Source organism: Scyliorhinus torazame, chromosome 16 (genome assembly GCF_047496885.1).
Source record: "Scyliorhinus torazame isolate Kashiwa2021f chromosome 16, sScyTor2.1, whole genome shotgun sequence".
NCBI lineage: Eukaryota > Metazoa > Chordata > Chondrichthyes > Carcharhiniformes > Scyliorhinidae > Scyliorhinus > Scyliorhinus torazame.
The window spans coordinates 56074-69281 of record NC_092722.1 but is presented as its reverse complement, the minus strand read 5'-3'; the positions used below and the strand labels follow the sequence as shown (position 1 = coordinate 69281).

At 45.5% G+C, this 13208-nt stretch overlaps 1 protein-coding gene across 2 annotated transcripts in view; it reads left to right on the top strand.

The window, feature by feature from the left end:
• Window positions 1–5930, top strand: part of LOC140392506 (ATP-dependent RNA helicase DDX19A) — a 105216-nt gene extending 99286 nt beyond the window's left edge. For both annotated transcript variants that reach the window (XM_072477740.1, XM_072477741.1), the window contains 2 exons: window positions 591–782; window positions 2401–5930. In XM_072477740.1, coding sequence (XP_072333841.1) covers window positions 591–782; window positions 2401–2462 — 254 coding nt within the window. In that variant the 3' untranslated portion in view covers window positions 2463–5930. The remainder of the gene's footprint in view (window positions 1–590; window positions 783–2400) is intronic.
• The last annotated feature ends 7278 nt before the right edge of the window (window positions 5931–13208 follow it).

Sequence of the window (13208 nt, the reverse complement as noted above, 5' to 3'; positions counted from 1 at the left end):
CATTTTGAGTAGCTTCTTTTAATTGTGTGTCTGTCCCTTCTGATATTTGTAATTCTTAGGTCATAAAATCACACGCAATTTTCATACACTATCTATTCCTACACATTACCTCTTATATAGGCATCTAAGCCAGTGGGTATCTTTTGTCTAAATACCTTCTTTCTAAATCTGACTTCAACAACCCTTGCAGATTATAAACCACAAAATTTATTTTCCAGCTATAATTGATAAAAGTTGTAAAGACTTGCTGACCTTGCCCACTGCTTACCAATTAGCTCTCTCCCTTGGAATCTCTGCTGCAGCAGGGCAAGAACCTTCTCTGATGATTTAAAAGTTACAAAGCAAGGAGAAAAAACAAAGAGCACCTCTTCCCACTCTGCACCGCATCCCCAAGTTTAAAACTTACTCTGTATGTGCCTCACTCTGGATGTGGCCTCTCTCCCACTGCTCGTGTGCAAAGCTCAATTACTTATAAAATTATATAATGCCTTTGTGAGTATATATGTGATATTAATTTTCCTTGCAGCACTTGCATTTTATTAATAATCAGTTGACTGTTTGGTAAAACTTTGTGATTAATTTCAAACCAGGTATTGATGTTGAGCAGGTTTCCGTTGTCTTAAACTTTGACCTTCCAGTGGATAAGGATGGTAATCCAGACTGCGAGACATACCTTCATAGAATTGGACGAACGGGTCGTTTTGGCAAACGTGGCTTGGCTATTAACATGGTGGATAGCAAATACAGCATGAATATACTCAACCGAATCCAGGACCATTTCAGTAAGTCATTTTGATTCCAAGTTTTTGTTGTTAAGACCTCTAATGCGTTGAATGAAGCAGTGAGAAAGATTAAGCACATTTTGCAGAATCCAAGTGGTGAATTATCCAAGTAAATTGACAAAACTCCAATTTAACCAGATACATTTAACTTTGTTCTAACTATTCAAGTTCCACGATTATACTCACTGCAGTACTCAGCTGGATGTGTACTGCAATATCAGACTGTTGCACCTTTCAGAGATGCACTACCTTATAAAATGAATGCCGTTCCTGCCCACTTCAAGCTTGAAGAAACACCCTATCTAAGAAATCCCATTGACACAAAGTTAAAAGTTTACACTTTCTAATTGGATTAACAATGATAAAATAGCAGTAACCATGAAATGGGTGGCACAGTGGTTAGCACTGCTGCCTCACAGCTCCAGGGACCTGGGTTCAATTCCAGCCTCAGGTGACTGTCAGTGTGGGGTTTGCACGTTCTCCCCGTGTCTGCGGTGGTTTCCTCCGGGTGTTCCAGTTGCCTCCCACAGTCCAAAGATGTGCTTTTGAGGTGGATTGGCCGGGCTAAATTGCCCCTTTGTGTTCAAAAGGTTAGGTAGGGTTACTGGGTTACGGGGATAGGGTGGAGGTTAACGTTTAAGTAGGGTGCTCTTTCGCAGGGCCGGTGCAGACTCGATGGGCCAAATGGCCTCCTGCACTGTAAATTCTATGATTCTATGATAAATTGCATGTATAGATTTTCATTTAAAAATCACCTTAGATTGCAACTTACAACCAAAGGAATTATTAAGCTCTTGATTAATTTGTGATTCCATTGGCCTTGAGTATTAGACCTTATGGCTTTGAAGAGATACAGTGCCAGCTCAGAACCAGAATAAAAATTGTCCATTAAAACAGCAATTATATCGCTAAACGTGTGATGGGAATGTATACACCTATAAATCGGGATCTTATTTGTTAATTTGTTTTACTCTGTAGTGTAAATGGGGATAGCTGGGAGACTAGTAGGTTGGAGTAGTCGTGATTGAACGGTAGCATAGTGATTAGCACAATTGCATCACAGCTCCAGGGTCCCAAGTTCGATTCCGGCTTGGGTCACTTGTCTGTGCGGAGTCTGCACATCCTCCCCGTTTCTGCGTGGGTTTCTTCCCACAGTCCAAAGATGTGCAGGTTAGGTGGATCGGCCATGATAAATTGCCCTTAGTGTCCAAAGTTGCCCTTAGTGTTGGGTTGGGTTACTGGGTTATGGGGATCGGGTGGAGGTGTTGACCTTGGGTAGGGTGCTCTTTCCAAGAGCCGGTGCAGTCTCGATGGGCCGAATGGCCTCCTGCACTGTAAATTCTATGTTAATCTAAAAATAATCATAATCTTTATTAGTGTCACAAGTCTGCTTACATTAACTGCAATGAAGTTACTGTTCCGGCGCCTGTTTGGGTACACAGAGGGAGGATTCAGAATGTCCAATTCACCTAACAAACACGAATGTGGTGATTAGGGGCTTTTCACAGTAACTTCATTGCAGTTTTAATGTAAGCCTATTGTGACAATAACTATTATTAAATTATTAAAAAGATATTTTGCAAGAATATACTTTTTACGTGGAATATTTTTCTTTCAGACAAGAGGATTGAAAAGCTTGATACAGATGACCTTGATGAGATTGAGAGAATCACTAACTGAAGTACAACAGGCAAACTAGTTTAAACCTTTCAACTCTGTGACAACATGCACTGCCCAGCTGCAATTCGACTTTTGGACTTGGAGCCCAATTGGGTTATTCTACAGCCAATTTTGAGAATAGACTGACAGAATCAAATTATGTTCAATTTACCTCATTTAAAACTTTGCAGTGGGACTGTAAGATTTTGTATTTTTCCTTCAAGGAGTGAATAAAACCTGCCAGGAAAATGTTTACACAAGAAACATTCAACATGCTTTATAAAGTTTGTCTCAGTTAACCTTAAAACAAAAAATAAAATTTAAATTGCCAAACAACAGAAAAAGGTGGGAGTTGTAAAAATGTTAAGAGAATTACCCTTTCAATTTACTGCATTTTTAATGGGTTATGAACAAATGTAGATCTGCTGTGAAGTGAAATGGATACTGAAACTAATTGAAACAATTGGTCTGAAATAAAAATGTTATTACCCTTCATTATTTGGTGTGTAGGTTACAGAATGTATTGGATTTTAATTGGAACTTCCAACTAGCGTAGTTTTGGTAATTGACTGATGATTTATTTAATTAGGTTTATTTCAGACAGGTGATTTATTGATGGCTCATTTTCTCCTGGAGCAGTAACGTTACTTTTAATCTAGTTCCCCAATTCTGTTCACATTTTGAATAAAAGTATCTTTTGCAACATAGTTAAAATCAGCCTAAAGTTATGATGTAAGCAGGGTGAAAATAAACATCCCACTCTCTGTCCAACACCAACCGTTGCAATATTTATCTGTTACAACTAACTTTATTATACAAAATCAAAGAATCATTGACAATTATCCCAGTTCCTTAAACAAACACAAATAGTAATTAATTCCTTGAATTAACATTGAAATGTTCTGACAGGAAATTTATTTGAGAAGTTTTTATGAACTGAGAATCTGGATTAGTTTTCACGGTGCAGTTAGGGAAGAGCTGGGCTGAAACAATTTGTGTTGGATCAGTGATGGATTTGGATATAAATCAGAATAAAAATGCTTTCAACAAGTAGTATTAGATCAGCATGTAAAATGCTTCGCTGAATTTCTTAAGAGCTAACAGGTGATTTTTGCATTTACTGCATTGAATCACATTCTATAGAATGGGCTCTGAGACTATCAATGTGTAAAAGTTGTGTATCTGCACAAATGAAGTGTATCATTGTCAGCCCTTAAATTTGTATCAACTTTATGCTGAAACTGCTTGTGCACGCTCTAATGAGTATAAAACAAACATTATTCACAGTATTTTATACTTGGATACAACATGAGTTTTTACATTGTATGCTTAGGTATCACTTGACTTGTGAAACTATCTTTGCCATACACTATTCTGTACAAGGAAGGTGGCTAGCAAAACCAATGGCATTTATCAAGCTATGAGACAAGAATCTCGTCAGACTTCTACATGTGAACACCAACTCACCATTATATTATCTTCCATTTATGTAAGGTCCACATCTAATGAATGGTTAGCATTCCTATAAATATGTTTATACAGACCAATTATTTTCAAACCTCTTTTTTAAAACGCATTTTATTCAAACTTGAATCAAAGTAGGTTACTGCAAGTAAACACCCCGCGAAACATTCTTCCCAACAATCAACTATACAGTTTGTACAGAATTCTCTCCTTTTTCACCCCCCCACCCCGTGACGAACAGCTTCTCAAACACGGCCACAAACATCCCCCACCTTTTCTCAAACTCCCCTGCTGAACCCCTTAACTCATACTTTATCTTCTCTAACCGCAGGAAGTCATACAGGTCACCCAACCATGCTGCTACCCCCGGTGGCGATGCCGACCGCCACTCCAGCAAAATTTGTTGCCGTGCAATCAGAGAGGTAAAGGCCAAGACATCGGCCTTCCTCCTCTCCATGAGCTCCGGCTTCTCTGAAACCCCAAATATCGCCACCAAAGGGTCCGGGTCCACAACCTCCTCCACTATCCTGGCTAAGACCGCGAACACTCCCGCCCAGAATTTTCCAATTTTTCACAACTCCAAAACATGTGCGCATGATTTGCTGGCCCCTGCCCACACCTCTCGCACTCATCTGCTACCCCCTAAAAGAACCCACTCATTCTCGCCCGAGTCGTGTGCACCACCTTAAACTATATCAGGCTCATCCTTGCACACGAGGAGGTCCCGTTTACCCTTCGCAGTGTCTCACTCTATACTCCCCAATTGATCTCCATTCCCAACTCCACTTCCCATTTCTCCTTGATCTTCACCACCCGCTCACCTTCCTGCTCCCCCAGCCACCAACATATATCCCCAATTCTTCCCTCCCCTTCCACATCCGGAAGCAGCAGTCGCTCCAGCAGGGTGTATCCCGGCAATCTAGGGAACCCCTTCCAGACCTTTCGTGCAAAGTCCCCAACCTGTAGATACCTGAACTCACTATCCCTCGGCAGCTCTACCCTCTCCCTTAGCTCCTCCAGACTGGCGAACCCTTCCTCCAAATACAAATCCCTCGCCTTGACCAGCCCCACTTCTCTCCACCTCCTGTATTTTAGAACCATTTCATCAAAGTAAAAAATGTATTGTTCCTTAAACATCAGTGAGGAAGTGCACATTTTTATATTTCTATTTGAAAGTTAGCAACCAGATTTGGTCAGTGTGTTTGTGAATAGAGTCCCTACCATGAGCCTTGATGCGCTTTGTCGGGTGCATATGTTCAGCAGTTACTTTGAGGTAGCTGCCATTGCAATATAGTAGCTTTACTGGCTTTTTAAAAATTCCTATTAAGAAGCAACTATCTGAAACAATGTAGTGATTATATTTAAAAAAGGGAATTCCTGCTTTGGCAAAAAAGTATTTGCAATTTATGGCCCCTGTTGAAAATTTTATATTTCTCAAGTAATGTCTTCAATCCGTGATTGTTGCAGCTTTGCAATGAGTGAAAGCTGGTTAACAATCACTCCTCACAGTGGAACTGTTAAACATTTGTTGGGGAAAAGAACTTAAAAAATAGTCTGAGAAAATGAAATACTTATTCTTATGCAACATATTGGCTGTAAAATTCTGTTCAAATACAGGAACAAATTAAACTTTTACCAAGTAAAAAATTTAACTAATTTGAGATTGTACCTCAAATTTTAGGAGAATTTGACAAAATGCCCTCTCTTCAAATATTTGTATAAAAGCTTTACCTTGAAATGACTGTGCAGCTTAAATTACTGTGTGTTGAATTTTGTACAATAGGGTGTATGCATTTGTACGCAGTGCATTTTTATTTGGTTGTGAACTGGATTGTAATTGGAAATATTTAAACTGCAGAAATGAATGAGTGCTGAGTGTCATGGATAATTTGAGATTGAAATGTCTATCATTTTACAAATTATAAAAGATCTGTCAGCAGCCCTTACAATGGACAGAACTAATGTTGCTACAGATTGGTTTCCATATTCTTATGTACTAATTGGAATAAAGAGTAAGTACGTCAACTGTTTTGTAATTTTTTTTAACTGTCGTGAATTTATGCACCATTATCTGCTCAAAGTCTCCTTGAGTTTACCTTAACCCTTTACTTTCTTCCCCCAGGAGAAAAGACAGGTGTTGTCATGGTATATTTTTTTTGTTGATTTGTATCTTACCCTAAAAGTCAGCAATAATTGTCAAACTTGCTTTGTGTCCTACCACATTTATAATAGAAATATCCAATGCAAACTGACGATAATCACAGTAATTGCAGCTCTGTCCACTATTCAAGGGCCCAAATCTTCAGAGGGGCGGCAATCACCATTGGGTTGCCGTCTGCTCCAAAGTTTCTGCATTACACCAGAGTCCAATTTCTGACTGGGAATTCTGATCTTCGCTTCTCCAGAAATGCAGAGCATACCTGAAATGGAACAGCTGCTTTGCATGCTGGATTTGTCAGGGGAAGACAAGTCATAGCCCTTTTCTATTGGACTAGCTGCTGTATTCTGATAAATGAAATGTCTCAAAACTTCTTTGAGGATCTATGGAGAGAGAGTGCGGGTGGGTGAGGGAAGTGGGCAATGAGGTGGGGTGGGGAGGGAAGTTGGATAGTGTGGATAGTCAGGCTTTCCCTAATTAACCCACCTTTGTCCATACAAATATGAATTTTGTCCTGAAATATTGTTTCTTGAAGTTTCCCACCATCAAAACTAAATTGACTGACCTGTAGTCACTGGGCTTAACTTTACAGCCTTTTTTGACCAAGGCTGTAATGTTTGCAATTCTCTAGTCCTTTGGCACCATTCCCCTGAGTCGAAGAAAGACTGAAAAGTTATGACCAATGCCTCTGCAATTTCCACTCTCTCCCTCAGGTATCCTTGGATGCATCTCATCCAGTTCTGGTGTCTTGCCAACTTTAATTACAGATCGTGTATCCCCTTATCCATTTTAAACCTTATGTCTAACTTACTTCCTCTTTCACCATGGCCTGAGTAGCAGCATCATCCTTGGCGAAGAAAGATGCAAAGTTTTAATTTAATATGAACCAGGCGAAGGAGTAGGCAGTTCAGTCCATCAGACAATCAGTGGTGTAATCATAGAATCGAGTCTACATCAACCCTCTGAAAGAGCACCCTACCTAGGCCCAAACCCCACACCATCCCCGTAACTCCACTTAGGGACAATTTAGCATAGCCAATCCACCTAACCTGCACATCTTTGGACTGTGGGAGAAAACCGGAGCATCTGGAGGAAACCCATATAGACATGGGAAGAAAGTGCAAACTCCACACAGTCACCCGAAGTCGGAATCGAACCCAGGTCCCTAGTGCTGTAAGGCAACAGTGCTAACCACTACCAGCATGTCGCCCATAATCAGACACAGTCTGCATGGATTTATGAAAGGGAAATCATGCTTGACAAATCTACCAGAATTCTTTGAAGATGAAACTAGTAGAGTTGACCAGGGAGAACCGTGGATGTGGTTTATTTAGACTTTCAGAAGGTTTTCGACAAAGTCTCCCATAGATTATTATGCAAATTTAAAGTGCATGGGATTGCAGGTGGTGTCTTGAGATGGATAGAAAGCTTGTGAAGCAAAAATTGGGAATAAGTGGATCCTTTTCCAATTGGCAGGCAGTGACTAGTGGGTACCGCAGGGATCTGTGCTAGGACCCTAACTTCAAATTACAAATAATTTAGACGAGGGAACTAAATGTATTATCTCCAATTTTGCTGATGATACAAAGTTGGGTTGGAGGGTGAACAGTGAGGATGCAGAGATGCTTCAGTGGGATTTGGACAGGCTGAGTGAGTGGGCACATGCATGGCAGATCCAGTATAATGTGGATAAATGTGAGGTAGTAGCAAAAATAGGAAGGCAGATTATTATTTGAATAGGTGTACATTGAGAGAGGTGGATATTGACTTCCGGGTGCGGCGATGACCAGCTGAGTCGCACGTTTCGGCAGCTCCCGGTGAAACGGACTTTTGGGCTCTTGATAGGAGCCCCAACGGCAATTTTGACGGCTAAAAACACTGCGGTAAACCAGAAGGGAATCCCCCCTGGATACGGATGAAAAAAGGAGGAGAAAGTGGCCGGATTGCAGTGGATCCTTTAGAACAGCGGCAAGGAAGGCAAGCAAAACCCAAGATGGCGTCGGAAGGTGGCAGTTTAACATGGGGCCCTGAACAACAAGAGTTCTTGAAATGCTGTGTGGAAGAGCTCAAAAAGGAAATGAAGAAAGAGCTGTTGGCCCCGATACTTCAGGCGATCGAAGGGCTAAAGGAGGAACAAAAGACCCAGGAGCGGGAGCTTCGGGTCGTGAAGGCAAAGGCAGCCGAGAATGAGGACGACATACAGGGCCTGGTGGTGAAGACGGAGATGCATGAGGCACATCAGAAACGATGTGTGGAAAGGTTGGAGGCACTGGAGAACAATGCAAGGAGGAACAACCTGAGGATTCTTGGTCTTCCTGAAGGTGCGGAGGGAGCGGACGTCGGGGCATATGTGAGCACGATGCTGCACTCGTTAATGGGAGCGGAGGCCCCGGCGGGTCCGTTGGAGGTGGAGGGAGCATACCGAGTGATGGCACGAGGACCGAGAGCAGGAGAAATTCCCAGAGCCATAGTGGTGAGATTCCTCCGTTTTAAGGATAAAGAAATGGTCCTTAGATGGGCAAAGAAAACTCGGAGCAGTAAATGGGAGAACGCGGTGATCCGCGTTTATCAAGACTGGAGTGCGGAGGTGGCGAGAAGGAGGGCGAGCATTAATCGGGCCAAGGCGGTGCTTCATAAAAAGAAGATAAAATTTGGAATGCTGCAACCGGCAAGACTGTGGGTCACATATCGAGGAAGGCACCACTACTTTGAGACGGCGGATGAAGCGTGGACTTTTATTGTGGAAGAAAAACTGGAATGAGCAGGTTATTAAAAAGAACGTTTGAACAAAGTGGTGGGGCGAAGAGGGGGGTTAAAAAGGGGGGAAAGAGGAGTTTTATGTACTAATCCTGCGATGTGGTAACTTTTCTCTCTTCCACAGGTGGTGATGGGGGGAGGAGGGGAGGTGGAGGAGATGGGGTGTTGGCCATTGGGGGCGGGGCCAAGGGGGAAGCGCGGGCTTGGTTCCCGCGCTATGATAATCATGGCGGGAATAGAGAAGCAGGAAGGAGGGGGCGTCGCACGGTGCGAGCCGCGGTCACGGGGGAAGCTGAGGTTGGCCAGAGTTTGCTGACTTCTGGGAGCAACATGGGGGGAGTAATTACGCTAGCGGGGGATCTAGCGGGGGGGGTGTGAGGGGGGAATTACTGGGTTGCTGCTGCTGGGGAGAGGGGGGAGCTGGTATGGGCGGGGGGGCACCGCCTGGGGGAGATACAGCTGCGTGGGAACCGGGTGAGGAGCTGGAAAAAGGGGATGGCTAATCGACAAGGGGGGGGGGTAGGAAGCCCCCCAACCCGGCTGATCACGTGGAACGTGAGAGGGCTGAACGGGCTGATAAAGAGGGCACGGGTACTCGCACACCTTAAGAAACTTAAGGCAGATGTGGTTATGTTACAGGAAACGCACCTGAAACTGATAGACCAGGTTAGGCTACGCAAAGGATGGGTGGGGCAGGTGTTCCATTCGGGGCTAGATGCGAAAAACAGGGGGGTGGCTATATTAGTGGGGAAGCGGGTAATGTTCGAGGCAAAGACTATAGTGGCGGATAACGGGGGCAGATACGTGATGGTGAGTGGCAAACTACAGGGGGAGACGGTGGTTTTGGTAAACGTATATGCCCCGAACTGGGATGATGCCAATTTTATGAGGCGGATGCTAGGACGCATTCCGGACCTAGAGATGGGAAAGCTGATAATGGGGGGAGATTTTAATACGGTGTTGGAACCAGGGCTGGATAGGTCGAAGTCCAGGACTGGAAGGAGGCCGGCAACAGCCAAGGTACTTAAAGATTTTATGGAGCAGATGGGAGGTGTAGACCCGTGGAGGTTTAGCAGACCTAGGAGTAAGGAGTTCTCGTTTTTCTCCTATGTCCATAAAGTCTACTCGCGAATAGACTTTTGTGTGCTGGGAAGGGCGTTGATCCCGAAGGTGAGGGGAACGGAGTATACGGCTATAGCCATTTCGGATCACGCTCCACACTGGGTAGACTTGGAGATAGGGGAGGAAACAGGAGGGCGCCCACCCTGGAGAATGGACATGGGACTAATGGCAGATGAGGGGGTGTGTCTAAGGGTGAGGGGGTGCATTGAAAAGTACTTGGAACTCCATGATAATGGGGAGGTCCAGGTGGGAGTGGTCTGGGAGGCGCTGAAGGCGGTGGTTAGAGGGGAGCTGATATCAATAAGGGTACATAAAGGGAAGCAGGAGAGTAAGGAACGGGAGCGGTTGCTGCAAGAACTTTTGAGGGTGGACAGACAATATGCGGAAGCACCGGAGAAGGGACTGTACAGGGAAAGGCAAAGGCTACATGTAGAATTTGACTTGCTGACTACGGGCACTGCAGAGGCACAATGGAGGAAGGCACAGGGTGTACAGTACGAATATGGGGAGAAGGCGAGCAGGTTGCTGGCACACCAATTGAGGAAAAGGGGAGCAGCGAGGGAAATAGGGGGAGTGAGGGATGAGGAAGGAGAGAGTGAATGGAGTGTTCAAGACATTTTATAAAAAATTATATGAAGCTCAACCCCCCGGATGGGAGGGAGAGAATGATGGGCTTCTTGGATCGGCTGGAATTTCCCAAGATGGAAGAGCAGGAAAGGGTGGGACTGGGAGCACAGATCGAGGTAGAAGAAGTGGTGAAAGGAATTAGGAGCATGCAGGCGGGAAAGGCCCCGGGACCGGATGGATTCCCAGTCGAATTCTATAGAAAATATGTGGACTTGCTCGCCCCGGTATTGACGAGGACCTTTAATGAGGCAAAGGAAAGGGGACAACTGCCCCCGACTATGTCTGAAGCAACGATATCGCTTCTCTTAAAGAAGGAAAAGGACCCGCTACAATGCGGGTCCTATAGACCTATTTCCCTCCTAAATGTAGATGCCAAGATCCTGGCCAAGGTAATGGCAATGAGAATAGAGGAATGTGTCCCGGGGGTGGTCCACAAGGACCAAACTGGGTTTGTGAAGGGGAGACAGCTGAACACTAATATACGGAGGCTGTTAGGGGTAATGATGATGCCCCCACCAGAGGGGGAAACGGAGATAGTAGTGGCGATGGATGCCGAGAAAGCATTTGATAGAGTGGAGTGGGATTATTTGTGGGAGGTGGTGAGGAGATTTGGTTTTGGAGAGGGGTATGTTAGATGGGTGAAGCTGTTGTATAGGGCCCCGATGGCGAGCGTGGTCACGAATGGACGGGAATCTGCATATTTTCGGCTCCATAGAGGGACAAGGCAGGGATGCCCTCTGTCCCCGTTATTGTTTGCACTGGCGATTGAGCCCCTGGCGATAGCGTTGAGGGATTCCAAGAAGTGGAGGGTAGTACTTGGAGGAGGAGAAGAACACCGGGTATCTTTGTATGCGGACGATTTGTTACTATATGTGGCAGACCCGGCGGAGGGGATGCCAGAAATAATGCGGATACTTGGGGAGTTTGGGGATTTTTCAGGGTATAAATTGAACATGGGGAAAAGTGAGTTGTTTGTGGTGCATCCAGGGGAGCAGAGTAGAGAAATAGAGGACCTACCATTGAGGAAGGTAACAAGGGACTTTCGTTACCTGGGGTTCCAGATAGCCAAGAATTGGGGCACATTGCATAGGTTAAATTTAACGTGGTTGGTGGAACAAATGGAGGAGGATTTCAAGAGATGGGATATGGTATCCCTGTCACTGGCAGGGAGGGAGCAGGCGGTTAAGATGGTGGTCCTCCCGAGATTCCTCTTTGTGTTTCAGTGCCTCCCGGTGGTGATCACGAAGGCTTTTTTTAAAAGGATCGAAAAGAGCATCATGGGTTTTGTGTGGGCCGGGAAGACCCCGAGAGTGAGGAAGGGATTCTTACAGCGTAGCAGGGATAGGGGGGGCTGGCACTACCGAGCCTAAGTGAGTATTATTGGGCCGCTAATATTTCAATGGTGAGTAAGTGGATGGGAGAGGAGGAGGGAGCGGCGTGGAAGAGATTAGAGAGGGCGTCCTGTAGGGGGACTAGCCTACAGGCTATGGTGACAGCCCCATTGCCGTTCTCACCGAGGAACTACACCACAAGCCCGGTGGTGGTGGCTACACTGAAGATTTGGGGACAGTGGAGACGGCATAGGGCAAAGACTGGAGCCTTGGGGGGTCCCCGATGAGAAACAACCATAGGTTTGCCCCGGGGGAATGGATGGGGGATATGGAATGTGGCAAAGAGCAGGAATAACGCAACTGAAAGATCTGTTTGTGGATGGGAAGTTCGCGAGTCTGGGAGCGCTGACCGAGAAATATGGGTTGCCCCAAGGGAATGCACTCAGGTATATGCAACTGAGGGCTTTTGCGAGGCAACAGGTGAGGGAATTCCTGCAGCTCCCGACACAAGAGGTGCAGGACAGAGTGATCTCAAAGACATGGGTGGGGGATGGTAAGGTGTCAGATATATATAGGGAAATGAGGGACGAAGGGGAGACTATGGTAGATGAACTAAAAGGGAAATGGGAAGAAGAGCTGGGGGAGGAGATCGAGGAGGGGCTGTGGGCAGATGCCCTAAGCAGGGTAAACTCGTCGTCCTCGTGTGCCAGGCTAAGCCTGATTCAGTTTAAGGTATTACACAGGGCGCATATGACTGGAGCACGGCTCAGTAAATTTTTTGGGGTGGAGGATAGGTGTGCGAGGTGCTCGAGAAGCCCAGCGAATCATACCCATATGTTTTGGTCATGCCCGGCACTACAGGGGTTTTGGATGGGGGTGACAAAGGTGCTTTCAAAAGTAATAGGGGTCCGGGTCGAACCAAGCTGGGGGTTGGCTATATTTGGGGTTGCACAAGAGCCGGGAGTGCAGGAGGCGAGAGAGGCCGATGTTTTGGCCTTTGCGTCCCTAGTAGCCCGGCGCAGGATATTGTTAATGTGGAAAGAAGCCAAGCCCCCGGGGGTGGAGACCTGGATAAATGACATGGCAGGGTTTATAAAGCTAGAGCGGATTAAGTTTGTCCTAAGGGGGTCGGCTCAAGGGTTCACCAGGCGGTGGCAACCGTTCGTCGACTACCTCGCAGAAAGATAGATGGAATGGAAAAAAGAAGGCAGCAGCAGCAGCCCAGGATCGGGGGGGGGGGGAGGGAGGGAGGGGGAGGGGGGGGCGGGGGGGAGGAGGAACCAGAAGGACTCTCAGGGTTGTTAATAT